Source organism: Histoplasma capsulatum (assembly GCF_000150115.1).
Source record: "Histoplasma capsulatum G186AR genomic scaffold supercont2.17, whole genome shotgun sequence".
Taxonomy (NCBI): Eukaryota; Fungi; Ascomycota; class Eurotiomycetes; order Onygenales; family Ajellomycetaceae; genus Histoplasma; species Histoplasma capsulatum.
Window position 1 is genome coordinate 151,516 of NW_025544817.1, and position 16,693 is coordinate 168,208.

Below are 16,693 nucleotides of genomic sequence, written 5' to 3' on the forward strand. Positions count from 1 at the left end.
TAAACGGAGGGAAATGTTTTCGGATGCCTCATTTTCCAGGAAAACTTATCAGATACGTCATTTAGGCGCCGTAACCAGCCTCCTCCGGCTGATGCACATATGACGATAATCAGATATCGTAGTGGAGAACCTTACCCCTACTCTGATTACCTTCGTCACTTCCCTTTACGCTCCTCCTTTTTTGTGATAGTTTAGAATCTCATTTGCCTCGGCCGCGAAGGCACTGCCTGTATATGTAAAGTTCAGCACCCCCTGGTATTTCTTGGAAATGGTCCCGAGACCTGCATTTGTCCCGTTCTGGCAATGAACAACACGTCAAGTCTTATTCAATAACCATGGGTAAAGGCACCGGAGATTAAATGGTTAAGCTGATACTCTACTCTGTCGTGGAAAAGGTGGGTTGTAAGGAGAGAGAAAAAAAGAAGAAAAACCTAAACATAACCGATGACACTGAATAACTGAAAATTAAATAGTTAACTACTGAAGAATTTATCAAGTCAAAAGGATCACATAGAATGCGAATGATGTAATACTTATACAGTAACTATATGCAACAGGAATCTCCAGTAAGAAATAACATATGGGGGTATTTGTTCACGCGGCTTATATCTCATTATCCTCCTCCTCCTCCTCCTCACCCTCACCCTCACCCTCACCCTCACCATAATCATCATCCTCTTCCTCCTCCAGAATTATCGTGGCAAGTAAGTCCTCCCTATCTCTCTCCCCCCTAGGTACCTGCTCACTCTCTATCTCGCTCTCATCATCCCTTTTCGTCTCCTCTTTCCGCTCATTTTTAAACGCCGGTACTTGCCACAAGCTCGTCATCGCGGTCTGCTCTTCATTCCTATTTCTGGCGAGCCAAGGCTTATTCTGCGCCGTCATAATATCCCTTAAGGATGCCCTGCTAGAGCCCGCCGAAGTGGTATACATCCTGCCGTCCCTGGGATTTTGGCGTGGGTGGGTTAGATTGTTGTTACTGCTGCTACCATTATCAACTACAAATTTTCCCTTTTTGGTTGTGTAGTCGTTGTCCTCGCCTCCAGTACGGATATCAAGCAGCTGATGCATATATCCTGACGAGAAATGTAGAGATATCCCCGCCGTGACACCAAGGGCACCAGCGACGCTGAGGAAGATTAAGAGCGGCTGGGCGAATTTGGGGCTTGTTAATTCGGATATTAAACATTTAAAAAAAGTCACGGCCGTGGCAAAAAAAAGGTGGGGACGGGGGCGTTGCTTGATGGATGAGTATTCACCTCGAATTTGGACAAGATGTGCAGTGGTAAGAGGACCCAAATACGGAATATGTAGTGTACCACATGTATCCAGGGAGTTGCGAGCGCTCGTAGCACGGCCAGCAGAATATTGATAGTTAGGATGACGGGGGAGACTGCGTAGGAGGCGACGCTGGTGAGGGCACTTGCCCAAGACATGTTTTCCGCTTGCCTTGATAAGTTAATCAATAAAATAATGAGAACTTGTGCTTGCTGTATCCACTTTAGTCACAGCACAGCCGTTGTGCTGTCTATCTGGCCGAGTTTGCGGGTGGATGTTGCGGGTTAAGAGACGGCCAATTAAGCCCATTGCTTGGAGGGAGTTGGACAGGGATGGATTGATTGCTGAGTCTACCGCGACATCCCCCGCGTGGTTGCACGGTGAGTGGATGTGATTTCGAAGCCGACCAGGCGTGGCATGGCGTGTGTAAGTGTACCTTGAGATCGCTGGTGTTGGCTGTGGTTAGTGAACAAGACCGTGGTGATCAACCATCGCAACGCCAGCATGATGTCGCATTATCCGCGATGGAAGGTTCCCACTGATGATCCGTGCGCCAGCCCTAAACCCTAATCAGCCGCATTTCCCGAGTTCCAACCTTGGAAGCTGGTCAGCCACGCTTGACTGCATCGTGGCAGATCTATGCAACTGATATTCCTCTATACATTGTCACGGTGGGCAGCCAATGCTCATAGCACGTCGCTACTTGAGCCTCCTGTCACCGCTTGATTATATGCCAGATTGAAGAGGTGGGGCAATAACCCAGCAAATGGGGGCAAGCCCCTCCAAACAAACCCCACCTGGCGGGGACTCCATCAACACCACCTATCCAGCTACGACGGGCAGCCATCAGAATGCATATAATGACAGGCGTGTAAACCGCTGCACCTCCATCCATGCCCTCTCAGGCACAACAGGCACTGGCAGCAAATCGTCCGCAGCCGATCCGTCTGCCTCTCGCGAAAGTGCCACTGGCCATCCGATCCCGCACCGACAGCAGGCCCCTGTCCAACACTGGTTGCAGTCCCGTAACCTCCCTGACTCCCCAAGACATGACTCCCACCAGCACCAGCAATTACGGCATAGAGATTCCAAACGACACCAGCGAGAAAACAGCGATAAGCGCGAGTATCTCCCTGCCCGCAGCCAGGGAGAACCCTCCCAAGCACCCACTAAAGCAGTCCCCGTCTCCTCCCCGCCGGACAGGGGTCAGGGGGTTGCCAGCAATACAGGCGTCGTTATCAATGTAGTTGCTCGTCACCATACTGACGGGCACCATGAGCAATACACATCCATAGAACCTTCTGGTCCAACGCCGAGCGCCTACTATGGAGCATCGGCACACCTGTCACGTCCGCCGCGGCTGCCGTTGCCTATTGGCGATGCGATGACGGCACCCGGTTCACCGATTGTGGCGCCATCGTCGATGACTGGGCCACATGCGGCAGTCCCTGTGTTGGTTGATAAAGCGGAGTTGGAGTTGCCAGGGAGTGGGGAGGGCAGGGATCGGGCCGGTGCGGCTGGGTTGGGGGAGGAAGAGGAGGAAGAAGAGGAGATAATTGACGAACTGGAGGTGGATGCGGGAATGGGTGTTGGGGTTGGGGGGGTGGGTGTTAATAAGGCGGTGACGACGACGATTGAGTGGAGGGGTGGGGGAGAGAAGGTGTATGTTACGGGAACGTTCGTGAATTGGGAAAGGAAATTTCGATTGCATAAGAGGTATGTTTTTCTGTCGCTAAAGTCCCATCTATATACTACGCCCTACTGCTATTATAAACTAACAGATTTATACAGCGAAACGGAAGATGGCGTCCAAGCAGCCACCCTTCAATTACGTCCGGGAACCCACCACCTAAAATTCATCGTCGACGGCATAATGAGTACATCCGACCAACTCCCCACTGCGGTCGACTTCACCAACCACCTAGTAAACTACATCGAAGTCAGCCCAAAGCCCGAAGAGCTCCCCCGCCCTCGCCGCGAATCCGATCGCGACCGGCCTCCAAAATACGCCATACCTCCTGGCCTCTACCCACCCCAAGTGCTCCCAGAGACCCTCGAAATCCACCCGGACCACGACTCAGACCGCGACTACGCATCTGACTCTTCAGACACCTCCTCCCGACACCGGCAACGCCAACAACAACGCCAACCGCCAGAGGAAGAGATCCCGCTTGGCGATTTCCGAACCATTATCCCGCCGTTCCTAACCGATATAGACGGCGACGAAGACGGGCCCCGCTACCAGCAGGCGGCAAATGTGATTGGCGACGCGTCCGTACCTCCTATGCTGCCGCTCTTGCTTGGGCGGTCAATATTGAACAGTGCGACGCCCATGAAGGATGATAGCAGTGTGCTAAATGTGCCGAATCATACGGTGCTAAATCATTTGGCAACGAGTAGTATTAAAAACGGGGTGTTGGCAACAAGCGTGACAACGAGATACAAGACGAAGGTTAGCAATTATATTATCCTTATTGTATTTCCATCTTTTAGGTGCTTGTCTCACTGGTTGTCTCTAGTGCGTTACGACGATCGTGTATAAGCCGACCGGCGATATTACGGGATAAAAGATTGCGTGGGAAATGTGATGATTGAATAGAAGGGAATTTTTAGGAACGCTATATACCAAGCGAGCAAAATGCTCCGATACTTGTTTCTATTTTGGTTTTTTTTTTTTTTTCCCCTAATTTAATATATACACCTTTGTTTGTGTGTATGCGCAATAACGACATTCTGCAGAGGGCGGTTTCAAACCTTTTGACTTACGTCTAAGAATTTAAACTGAAGTCTCTTTACTGTGAAAGGACCGCTGGCTTGGGAATACCGGGCAATGTTGAAGAGCTACAGCCGGGGTGAGCAAAACCATCGACATTGATTACCCTCAAATATCTCCCTGTTTAAGATATGGAAGGCATATAACTACTCGTATTTAATGCTGACATACACAGTCAAAGCTTTTGACACCAGCCTCGACGTAATTGAGAATTATGGAGTCTAGAAGAAATCCCGCATTAATATTCAATTAAAGCTAAACTGAAATCAAATAGTCAAAATAATGTTTTGTTCAGAGTGGAAGGGAAGATACGAGCCTGCTCCCACAGGCCCTGTACAACCTTCATATCGATCTCTCTCGTACAGAAAAGAAAAGCATCCTGTTTCCGATTAATACAAATTAAAAAAAGGTTTGGCAAACTGATGCGTTTTAGAAGCCACTTAAATATCTTATAAGGGTCTGTTCGCTACGCGGGGTGTTATGCTTTGCTTTTTCTGATAAACGCCCAAGTATCCCGGCAGATTGTTCATATGAGTCCAAAATAGTGTGAATCACTTGTAAGGGCAGAAGTAGAAGTCAGCGCTTTTTGTCAAATTGTTAAATTCATAGCTTGGCAGAACGAGATCAGAGCCAGAATATATAATAGTTAGACATCCGAGCCATGTGTTCAGTAACTTCAATTTTTGCAGGGAGGTAGGTGATGCATCTGAGATGCATCGATATGTTTTAATGTAAACATGTATGTGGTGTATACCTCTCGGGTGTGTCAGAGCAATAACTACCCGCATTGATATAGGGGCCTAAGAAGCCTCAGAGCGCAATGAGATACTCCTCTCCCAACCCATCAACGCTAGTTCTGAGTGGCCATGGCCCCGTCTTCCAGGCTGCGACTTAACAATAATACATTTTAGTCTTCAATGAAATTTCAAATGGATATTGCAAAGGAGCCACGGGGCTGGGAGGTTTTCAAACATAGGGGAAATATAAGCAAAGGAAAAAAAAGGGGGGGTGAAAAAGCCTTGACAGCCCGAATAGACCAGCAGATTGTAGCCCCTGACACTCCACGGGCATATTCTATCCGCCAGACTGCACAGGTATCGATCAATCAAGCAGAATAACACGAAAAAAAGAAAAGGAAGAAAGTGGAGAGAGAGAAAGATCCTGGGTGCTTTAACGCACGCCAGAGTAAGGTTTTAAAATTACTCTTGCGCATATAGAAACAATATAAACAGAAAGAGAAGCAAGTTGGGGAACCGGTGCAGAGACCTGGAATTTTAGTTTTCAATGCCAAAATTATTTGCAGGCCCCAAAATGGCAGATTGAAACGTATCCAATGTCCCCCCTCTCCATGTTCTGTTCTCCATTTTAGCAACTCCCCAGAGTTGGGCCAATCTTCATCTGTCCGTTATGCCAGTGGGATACTGCGCCTTTCACAACTTTCAACCTACCATTTCTATAGGCTTGAACAACAGCTTTGAGATTTGTTAGATGCAGACTCGTCCAATCCGCATAGCACAACTTCTTCGGGATTTCAAGACGATCGTAGGCTATAGATTGCAGTTCTATCGGTTCTGAACTCTCTCATACTTGACTCACAAGTCAACGTCCAACCTGCATACAGTCAACTTAGTTCCCACTGAGTTCCCAACAGCATATCGACGTCGATTCGTTGTCGAAGTGTGGAGATCTCAGAAGAAACATTGGAGCCATCGGCTATCCTAGCGACTGGAGAGGAATGGGCGCACTAGGACAAGGAAGCCATCATGATGGCGCCTTCGTGATCCTGTTGAGTATCAAAAGCAGATTCCATGGTGGCTAGAATGGTAATACTGAGAAAAATGACCATGTCTACCACATTTTCCGCCTTCTCAATATGTTGAACTTCAATGTTGGCTGTGGAAAGCCCCTCATAGGTTCAAAATTTCCAAGCAGAAGATGCAGCGATTCAACCAGAGAATTAGTATTCATGCACCTCTGAGTTTCTTCCATGTCGTGGACAATGGAGGGTTCTTTCACTGGCCTCTCTGGTCTCATTTCATGGGCTCCACTGTTTGAGGAATGTTTTGCAATTTCTTTTGTGGTTATTCAAAGGTGCTCTATCACATTGCACTTCTGATTCTTCACTGATGCTATGTGAAGATAGGGATGCTCAGTTGACTATTTAGCTGCCGACAAGCTGCTTGAGTTCCCCACAGAAGATCCGTTAGAGGTTAAGGTAGCCCCAGGTTTCAGAAGGCTGTTGAGGGAGAGCCGATGTTTGGTTCGACAGGGCGTCAGGCAATCCGTGGACGCAAATTCCAGTTTTGCATGCTAGATCCATGGGTCCAAATAAAATGTTGATTTTGACATGCTTTTTCACCTCAAAAAGAATGACACGCTTGGCAGCAAAATATCATCCTTGGGGATAACGGAGCAATCTATTGCTAGTTAGTTAATCGAACACTATATGTAATTATATAAACCGTCAGGTTCTATGGAAACAAACATACTTTCAGTTTTTACCCTTGAGTAAGTGATACAACCTCCTTTTATCCTATGATATCTATAATATCTATATCCAATCTTTGCAAGGCCGAGATCAACTCAAAGCTCGATTGGGAACGAGTCCCCCGCGACGTTTCGCTTTTTTTTTTTTTTTTTTTTTTTTTTCGATATTCGGCCATAAGACAATTCGTGATTCCATCAAGCTCAAAGCCAGACTACACCTGGCAACGGCGGATGCAATCCGCAATCCGCAATCCGGCAGACCACCCCTCAAGTGCAAGTTGTCCCCAGTAGATACGCGGGGGTATTCTAGAGTTTCATTCACACGCTCCTTTATTACCTTTCTCAATGTACTCCTCTTGGTTCAGCATTCCACTTGATGCAAATATTAGTCAATTGCTATTTGGCGTTGTTATGAAATGGGCGGACAGGACAGCCTTCTCCCGTTCATTTTTTAAATCCGATACCGAATACCAAGAGACTCTTTTGCGTGTAAAAGGATTACAGAATTAGAAATATGGAATTATGTCAACAATGTGCATTCATCCATCACTAGTTTCAAAGGCACAGAGTTGACAGTCCAAAAGTAGTTTAACTTGTAGTAATTAGTTGTAGTTATAGTGTCACAAATGCATCCATATACCTTTATTTTTCCACTCATCTACACCATTCTCTACTTTTTTATTCATTTTTTCTATCTTCTTCCTCACACGTTTTCTTTATTGAGTGGAAATATTTGATTTCCAGATGTAATTTGATCAATCAGAACTAGTTTTGCAATAAACAATACAACTACTAAACTACTTTTGGACTAGTGGATTCTGATGAGAAGTCACAATAGTTTCAAACTTATTGCGAGGCACTGTACATTCCTTGCTGCAAAGCATCAGTGATCGCTGCACCGAGGGCTAACTATGCAGTTCAGCTGAACGGGATTCGGATTTCCTTGGCATATCCAATTCCGAGCCTGGCATGCCCCAACGATCAGAAGGGATTGATGCCTCCAATCCTAATTGAGTGTACGGAGTAACTAGTAGGGTGAGTTTTCCTTTTTTTTTCTTTTATGGTTCTCAGATTCGAATCTCTAACACTAACCCCAATCCTAAATCTCTTTAACCTCGAATTCCAACTCTAACCCATCTTGAATCCTCATCATCTTCAACACAGAGTGCACCCGTAATTCCGGGAAGTCTGTGACAAGAATAATATCCTCCGTTGGTGTAAACTCGATGAGTATGTTAGCGCTCAAAATTGTGCCAAAAAAGAAAAAAAAAAAAAAACCGAGCCCTGTAACCCATTTGTGTGCTCCTGTATGGGTGGAAATGGCTTGGCAGAGTTGAGCTGTGTATCCACCGTTTCCCATGGAATGATGCTAAACCACAGATTAGTACCCTCAAACAAAATTTAATCTTTATTAGCTAGGACGTATCAGAAATCAATAGCATCAATCACTAACTCCGTACGGAGAAGTAGACAAGGATATTTGCTAGCAAGAACACAATTGCACAGGACATGGATAAGTATCATTCAATTTTGGCGTCCCACCAGTCTTGCCTCCTTGGGTTCAATTTCGAATTCAGAGGCGGGGAACCAAAACCCCCCTTGCACAGGCTAGAAAGAAAAACATAGAAATCTCCGGGCGTCTGATGGTCTGATCTCAGCGGGCAGAAAGCAACCCGATTTGACAGCCAAGATTAACAATGGTCGGCCCCAAGCCCCTAGACCCTCATAATCTTCTTGGGGGATAGCAGCACATTAAATTGCTTGCGTTTGCTGGCGTGTGTGTGTTCTATAAGTTAGTTTCTGTGCGCACTGAGGGTTCAAACAGAGATTGAAGCTGCCATTTGACAAATCTGAGTGGCCTGAAATATCGAATGATGACCATCGATGGTTTTGACAGTCGCAACGGTTCCTTGTCAGTGTGATCGCCGAGGGATGCTGCCCAGGTCACATAAATCATTGCTTGTCTCGAGCTTTGCCTTACAGGGGATCGTCCGTTTTCTAAGGTAGCTCCTTGTTACCAGCTTGACTGTGCGGTTTGGCTGAAGAGTTTGAAACCAGATTACGTGTAGAAAGGGGGTAGATGAAGATATTTATGATAAATATGTCTCCTGGGATGGAAGAATTATTCGACGCTTTAGCATGGATTTCGCTCCCTTGAAGACATTCGGGCATTGAGATGGAAACATGTTCTTCGCTGAATTTGAGTTTATTTTCGGTGGGGATTTTTTCTTTCTTTCTTTCTTTCTTTCTTTCTTTCATTCCTTCTTTGGTGAGACACTCGCAAGATATTTCGTTTTTTGTTTCATAATATTTTGTTTGGAGTGCGTTCAACGTTCGTTTCATTAGGTTTGCGCCGTGTTTTGCTAGAGGTGTCAGAAACGATGAGCCCTGAAGAAACGAAGAATCAAAGTAAACGGTTTGTCGGTTGTGGGATTGAAGCAAGAGCTCCCCAAAACGCATGTCTGCTAACGCTCCCATTTCCCGTTCAGTTGATTTGATATTGTTTGATTCCCTAGTTACGAAAGGGTAATATTGGCGAACACGATGTTTCTTCAGGGTGGGTTCCATCTTGTCCCACGAACGAGGAGGATGATATGAAACACTGTAGCTACACGTTATATTCTCCACGGGAGTCAAGAAGTCCCTGCGTGGCTAGACCTGAGGGGCCTGAGGGGCCTGAAGGGCCGAGCTGGGAAAATATTTCGCAAGTGGACTAGGGAGTGGATTTTGATTTTCTGCTGCCGGCCAGTGAGCAGCCGTCGACTGGCCGCGGGCCTGCGACCATCGTTTGTGCTAGCAGGCTAGGGCGGTTACAGAGCAAGTGGGTATACAATGTGTGTGCATGGCGTGGGTTGACCAGATGGCAGAGAAGCCAGTACTGAAGATAACTAATTTGGGTGATATGCGGCGGAGGCCTGCCTGGATATTGTTGATATATTTATTAGTCGACATACATCTGTAGATCCAGACGTCCGGATGAGCAGAGTGGAAAGGGAAAACAAAACAAGCAATCAAGCACTGACCCGATCTCTGAGACAATCAACCACGGTGCGGGGAGTGTGATTGGCAGCTGGCTGAAACAGCGTCGCCTGTGTTCTGTCGCGGGTTGAAACGCTCGGCGGCGGAGGAGATGGACGTTGAGGCCAGGAGCAGAAACGAGGGATGTGCAGACAAAGAGCCGCCTCTCCCTCCGCCTCATCCTTCCTGCTCCTCCTCTTCCTTTCTTCTATCCTCAACATCCTTTCTCCCTCTCCCTCTCTTATCTAGGCGTCTCCTGGACGGCGTTTGCTGCGAGTGCTCGTCCTGCTCATCCTCCTCCCAACCCCCCCGCCACCTGCTTAGCGACCTCTCAACCATCGCCCACCAACCACCAACCACCGGCCAGCCACCGGCCAACCAACCAACCACCAACCAACCCGCCAACCTGCTCCCTCGTCTCTCACCCCCCAGCAACAACAAGCATCTGGCCTGTCAGCCTGGATGTGTCTGACTGCCTGATTGTTGGTGACCTGGTTTGAACCCCCTTCCACACCTCTTCTTTTCGTCACCCCTTCCCTTCACACGAGCTGGCGGCTAACTGCATCACAGTCCGCACCAACATTCGTTTCGTTCATTTACTCGATTTGAAGCCCGTGGGAAACCCAAGGCCAATATCCGAGGAGGAATCGAGGAAGGGGGATAAGAAGTCATTATTCATTCATTTATTTGTCATTATTCACCAGTCTGTCGCTCCCTTCTTGGATAAGTAATCATCGTGGAATCATATATCGTTTTGTGTGAGGTCGAGTGAGGCTACACGACGGACTCAATCCACACATCCTCCTCCATTCTCGCCTCCAACCACCAGATATATTTCTCCGTCGCACCAGACTAGATATGTCCACCGCGGTTGCTCCACCCACCGCTGCTCCCCTTCCCCCAATGGTTGACCACAACCGTGACCACAACCGTGACCGCGACGGTGACCGCGATCGCGACAGAGACCGAGACCGAGACCGAGATCGTCTCACTGCCCTTGGCCGTGTCAACGACTCCTCCGCCTCATCGTCCTCCTCCAACTCCTATCCTGCTCCTGCTCCTCCCATGTCTTCTTCCTCTCATCCTGCTACCACTTCCACACCGTTACGGGCTACCACGGATCGCCCGTCCGGCAAAACCACCCCCCCTGATGGTAAACGCTCGCCAAACATGTAGGTTTTTCTATCTTCTCACCCACACGTTATAACTTTCCTCTGGAAGCTAAATATCTTGTCTCTTATAGTTCTCGAAGCGGGGGCGCTGGGTCGTCCAAAATATCAGTCAAAAAGGAACCCTCAACCTCTCCCAGCCTCCACTCCAGCTCCCGTCATCGTCCACGCAAACTTGATCTCTCCTCCAGCACCCTCTCCGCACAATCCGGTTCCTCCACAGCGCGCGGTCCTTTGACTGCAAGGGAAGGTGGATTGACTGCTATGCATGATGTTGGCTTAGCTTGCCTATCTCCAGGCTTCCAGACCCAAGACCCGATCATCCACGAGCAGCTTCAACGTAGCATCTCCGTCAGAGACCAACAGAGATCGATAATCGAATCTCGCCTGCAGAAAACAGCCAAGGGCGATGGTCCCGATGGCATCAAACCCTCAGAATCAAATCTGTTCGGTTCTCTCAAAACCCCGTCTTCGTCCAAGAAACGCCCTCCACCGGGTTTGTCGATTGTTCCCCCATCAGCCTCGCAATTCGCCAATGAACGAGTCATCCAGTCCGCCCCGCTAAACCAGACCTTCACAGGCCGCCACAACCCACACCCCATCACCCGCCATCTTATAAACCACCCTTCAGACCATCGTATGAACTCCCCCATCCACCATGTGGCCCCAGCAAATCAGACAAACAATCGCCTCCCACCCATTGCCGACGTTTTCGGCTCTGATACCCTCGTCCCCCGTAATCAGGAACGCGATCACCGTGAATGGGATCGCGATGACAGGAATAACACCACGCACAGACGTAGCAACAATCCAAACAACAGTAACAATGGCGGCTTCTACCAACCTAACAGTAATTCTAATACCAGCAGCAACAACAACAATAATAACAATATAGGACCCTTGCCCTCTCCCTCCCTTCCTGTAAACCACCCTACGTCCTCCTGCACATCTTCCACCACTACCACTACCACCACCACCACCGGTGGCAGCGCATCAACCACAAAACGTCCCCGTGAATATCGCTCCGCCGAAGAAGCCGTGCATGAACTCGCTGGTGGCCGCGAAGATCTCCTTCCGCGAATTGTCCACTACAACAGTAACACAAACTCAACGGTCACCAATAATAAGCAAAGCAGTACTACCAACCAACGTCACCAACCTGTCTCCCCACCGCTCCCCAGCACCAATACAAATGGCATCCAGCAACAACACACCTCCAGCTCGCTCCACTATCATCATCACCATCACCTCCACAATCAGCATCAGCAACAACAGCAACAATACCCTCACTCAACCGCCGGCCGCCGCCGCACGCGCAACGAATATGAGCGCGATAACGGCAGTCCACCGCTAGGTTCCGGGCCGCCAGATACGAGGTTCCGCGGCGCGCCTGCACCTGTCCCTGGCCCCACACCTGCTGCATCTCGTGGAACTGCTGGAGGCCAAGGGGGGAGTCCTGGCGGCGGTGCTGGCTATCCTACAGGTGGTGGCGCCGGTGCAGGTTCAGGGACTGGCGGTACGTTTGGGTATGGAGGGGGTCCATTTGGGGCAGGAAGAGATTCGCCGGAGACGCAGAGGAGGAAGAAAGAAGAGTTTTTGGGTTTGTGTGCACGGGCATGGGATTTGTTTCATTCGTAGGGATGTGGGGATTGGAATAGATTGTGGGCACTGGGATGGATGGAGCGAGGGCGGATGTGCTGTTTGCTGCTCACTTTTTGATGTTTTCTCTGTTCTTCAACTTCATTGTTGATTGATTGATCTTCTGCTTTGATCGATGCCGTTTCCGTCCTCGTTCCTCTTTCACTTCCTATTTCCATCCATATCTCTTTTCCGGTTTCGGTTTCGGTTTCGGTTTCGGTTTCATGGTACCTGACCCCTTTCGTGTTTCGCCTTGGTATTTTCTTTTTGATTCTCGTTCTTGATTTTTTGGCTTTGGCTTTGGCTTTCGTTGCCGCTAGTGGAAGGATTGGGGCATGGTCTTGTCTTTGCTATTCATTTCTACCATATGCTGTACTATGCGATCCATCTGCTATTTGCGTGGATATGCTGGTATGGGTATTGGTGTCGATATCGATAGCTTGGATTTCAAGGACATGGTCGTTGTAATGCCCCGATCTTCCGAGTTTTGCTTTCCATTTTTGATAATGCTGTTGATGTTTCGGTTATGTCTTGCTTTTTTATCATATCCTCCTCTTTTCATCGTTGGGGGTTTATTCTCTTTATATTCCTTTGCGCTCTCACCTTTTTATATATTGCCCACCCACAACTTCTCATTTTTTTTCATTTACGCTTATGTTATTCCTTCCAACTTTTTTTCATCTTCCAGCTTTCATACATACCCCCTATCAAGATACTCCATTGCTTCATCTGTCTCTTGTTCTCAAATGTTGCATTCATATCCAAACTTTTGAACTGATGCTATCCATTTGTTGTGTCAGTGGAAAGGTTGGCTGGAGTCTATTCTACTCATATCTTTGTTGATATCTCACATTTATGTTTTGTTACTTAACTTTCAGTTATTTCATTTTTCCTAGATGGGCTTTTTGATTCTTATTTTGGTATTTTGTTGTCGGCCGAAAGGTGTCTGGTGCACCTTTGTCATTTCTTTTCTCAAAGTTTCTGTGAATCAGACATAACTTCTTTATATAACTTTTCTGTGAATAGTGATTTCTCTTCGCCTTTTGATTTTTGAACTTACTTTCATCTCTTTCTATGTATCTACCGACTACTCATATCCCTTTTCATCTCAGTATTTTAACCTGTTCAATTGTTCATCTGGATACTGTTATGCCTGATTTTCTACATATCATCCAGTTAAAGCTCATTGATTATTGATTTTGACTTCTCAGTAGATAATTGTTCCGTTCCTCATTATTCATTATCAACCCTTTCTAGCCCCTGGATTTGTTTTTGACAGACCATCGTGTTTATTTAATATCTAATGAGAAGGGTATTTACAGGACTCAGCAAATTTTTACTAGGTCCAAAAAGGTTTTAAAACATCTGGGCATATGATTCATTTATAGATTCAGGTGGTAATACTTTCCAAGCTTGAGAATATTGTTCAATATACTCTGTACATGAGCAAGAGTAGAAGGATAAAGAGACAAAAGGTGTATATAGGGTTCTTTTTATGCAGAGTGCGGTCGCTTATACCAGCTATGATGATTTGTCCCACTTTCTCTCTTCACCACTCACTTTTACACGGCATTTTGCGTAGTGATTTTTCGTATTCTTCCTTCCTTTCTTCTATTTTGGCATTGACAAAGGGGACAATCATTTGAAAATGAGCCGGCTAAGAAGATAAGTAGGATGTGTGCGGCGTATAGATGATGTTTGAAAATCAAATCCAATTATATTCGGCTCTTCGTTATGCTACAGGGTATCAACGTATAGGGGAAAGTACACGTAGGTTCTAGAGTTATATCTATTATGATACAAAAGAGAAAGAAATACCCAAAGAGGGTAGGTAGGGTAGGTCAGAAGGAAAAAGAAACTTCACTCTGCCCCCCAATGCCCCAATGCAAAAATGCAGCCCGTAAATCCAACGCCCAACGCAAAAAAATAGCGTCATAATTATAACTTCCCAGTTTCATACTCGCCAAAGCTCACGTAGCCGGCCGGCTACTCAGTTTTCGGAACGCGACGCAGTCCTTAATTCGTTTCAACTCAAGCCCAACGCAACACCACCATCCGTCTCGCTATCTCCGTCCCGCTCTCATCCACATATACCCTCCTCGCCAGTAAGAGTAATGGCGTCTGTAGCAGCTGTCACATCGCGCCGTGCAGCCTTCTTCTGCTTCTTTACGTGGTTCTTCTTTTCGACGAGGACTCCTGCTTCTTCGTTGTCCGTGTGGATTTGAAGACGCCTTTCGGTCAAGAGGATGCGTGAATGCTCGCGCTGCGTCGGCGACGGCGTTCGCTCATCGCCATAACTCTTCTGGATTCGCCCTTGAGAACCCTCCCCACCACCTTGACGATGGGGTATCGATATGGCTGCGGTCTCAACATCGGTCTCCACAGTATGCAGATTGCCAGCGCCGCCCTCCTCCTTGTCCTCGTCCTCGTCCCTCCGTCCATCCATCCGTCTAATAGCCTCCTCATCCCTCGCCAACTGCAAATCCCAGAACCTCTCGATATCCTCTCGCGAATGCGATTTCGGCAGATGCGCTTCCACATGCCCATGCCCATTCCCATCCTCTTGGGCATTTCCTCCACTTTTCCCCTCTTGCCGTTGATGTTGCCGTTGCAAACCTCTCCTCAGCTCCTCCCACTCACGCACCTTGCAACTAACATCCGCATGACGCGATAGCACGCGTAGTTGCCGTAGGACGGTGTCAAGCACCTTCTCCTCATGCGCGGGTGGGTGCTCGTTTGCGAATTCGGGGATTTCGATGATGTTGTACGGTTGCGCGAGGGCTTTGAGGGCGCTGTCATCGATGAGGAGGGTGTTTGTTTGGTTCCAGGGTGTGTCGCCAGATGACTCTTGGTTCCTCCTGTCTTTTCCTTTCTTCTTTTTCTTCTTCTTCTTCTTCATCCCCACACTGACGTCGCCGCCGCTCATAGCAGGAGTAGCCGTGGTCGTAGACGTAGTAGTAGTAGCATTACCCTCGTCGTTTCCATTACTCTCATTTTCAATTGTTGCCGGGTAGGACCTTGCGATTCCCTTGTGGCCCCACACCTTATCCAGCCTTTTGTAAACCTGCACCTTCTCTGCATACTGCTTTGCATTCAACCCCAGCGTATCCCGCGCCCAGACGGCGACAAATTTCTCCCTCTCCTCCGCCACGAATGTCCTCTCCAGTACCTCTCGCACCGTCTGTGGCCGTGAGCTCGTCCATACCATCACAGTGTAGTTCTCGAAGAGCTCGTTGATAAAGTTGTATAGGCCTGGGCGTGTCTTGAAACGGAGTGGCCGCCGGCCTATGCGATGGATCAGAGTGCCGTTTAGATCGAGGATTATGAGGAGAGGTCGGGTGCCCGTTGTTATGGTTGGTTGCGAGGAGGATTGGGTAATGTAGGCGGTTGTTGCACTGGCGGCGGTTGGAGGTGTGACTGAGCGGGGACTGGTGGAGGTTTGTGAGCGCAGGTTGGAGCCGGAGCTGTGGGATTGGAGTGGGCCGGAATTGAAATGATTGTGGTAGTGGTGGTGTTGCTGTAGTTGATGAAATGTGAGTGCGCGGGGAGCAGCAATTGTTGAGCGGTTTATAGGTGTGAATGGGATTGTGAATGAGGAGGCATATAGACGGTGTTGGAAGGGTGGGGATTGATATTGCTGCTGTTGATATTGATGATGGGAATGAGTTGGTAATACCCATGGTAGTGGTCGTGATGCGCCCGCAACTGGTCTGAGTGTCACAATTAACAAAACGTTTGCAATGGTTCGCAAGATAAGGCAAAGTAAATATTCACATCGACGCCGTCTGCGCATATACAGATTGAGGCACAGGGACATACCCCCGTTCCTGCAGGGAGTCCTGCACTGCAAGGGAATGGTATGTAGGCACACCCGTTCCCTGGTACCTTGAAGATGTCGGTTCGTAGGGCTGTGCCAATTCACTGCCGCTCTGCTCATGTGCCGCCCACTTGAAATCATAAGGTCTCTGTGAGCTTGATCTAATGCGTTGGTCGTCCTCGGGCGCCAGTGTGGGGTTTGGAGCATTCATACTAGTATTCGTGGGTTGTTGAACTGGGGAGTGAGGGTGTATCGTGGCAGCAGAGGGCTGTGGGACCGGGAGAAAAGTTAGACAAAGAGGATGACTGAAAATCACCATTGACAAAAGCGGGTAGAATAATTGTATAAATACTCACCATATAGCGGACTGGCGTTCTTGTCGTGGTCAGTGATGGCTTGGAAGGTCTAGGTACGGGCACTTGAGAGAGCGAAGGTCGCAATGGGACCATCATATATGAAATTTGACGAGAGCGAATAGGTGACGGATAGGACTATACAGAACTTAATTCTACA

General features: G+C 48.0%; 5 protein-coding genes across 5 annotated transcripts; 3 read left to right on the forward strand and 2 right to left on the reverse strand.

Moving 5' to 3' along the window:
- Positions 1-603: 603 nt before the first annotated feature.
- HCBG_08679 (uncharacterized protein) lies at positions 604-1,436 on the reverse strand (the record flags this gene model as incomplete). The annotated part of the gene is made up of 2 exons (XM_045435728.1): positions 604-1,149; positions 1,260-1,436. The coding sequence occupies 2 exons, from the start codon at positions 1,434-1,436 to the stop codon at positions 604-606; spliced, it is 723 nt and encodes a 240-aa protein (XP_045283520.1).
- Positions 1,437-2,044: 608 nt separating this feature from the next.
- HCBG_08680 (uncharacterized protein) lies at positions 2,045-4,019 on the forward strand (the record flags this gene model as incomplete). Its single annotated transcript, XM_045435729.1, has 3 exons — positions 2,045-2,994; positions 3,070-3,730; positions 3,798-4,019. The coding sequence occupies 3 exons, from the start codon at positions 2,045-2,047 to the stop codon at positions 3,843-3,845; spliced, it is 1,659 nt and encodes a 552-aa protein (XP_045283521.1).
- A 4,703-nt stretch (positions 4,020-8,722) lies between these two features.
- On the forward strand, positions 8,723-9,648 carry HCBG_08681 (uncharacterized protein; the record flags this gene model as incomplete). The annotated part of the gene is made up of 3 exons (XM_045435730.1): positions 8,723-8,753; positions 9,147-9,324; positions 9,501-9,648. The coding sequence occupies 3 exons, from the start codon at positions 8,723-8,725 to the stop codon at positions 9,646-9,648; spliced, it is 357 nt and encodes a 118-aa protein (XP_045283522.1).
- A 766-nt stretch (positions 9,649-10,414) lies between these two features.
- On the forward strand, positions 10,415-12,761 carry HCBG_08682 (uncharacterized protein; the record flags this gene model as incomplete). The annotated part of the gene is made up of 2 exons (XM_045435731.1): positions 10,415-10,728; positions 10,800-12,761. 2 exons carry the CDS (start codon positions 10,415-10,417, stop codon positions 12,361-12,363), a joined length of 1,878 nt encoding a protein of 625 aa, XP_045283523.1.
- Positions 12,762-14,443: 1,682 nt separating this feature from the next.
- HCBG_08683 (NIF domain-containing protein) lies at positions 14,444-16,629 on the reverse strand (the record flags this gene model as incomplete). Its single annotated transcript, XM_045435732.1, has 3 exons — positions 14,444-16,073; positions 16,183-16,448; positions 16,537-16,629. 3 exons carry the CDS (start codon positions 16,627-16,629, stop codon positions 14,444-14,446), a joined length of 1,989 nt encoding a protein of 662 aa, XP_045283524.1.
- Between the last annotated feature and the right edge of the window lie 64 nt (positions 16,630-16,693).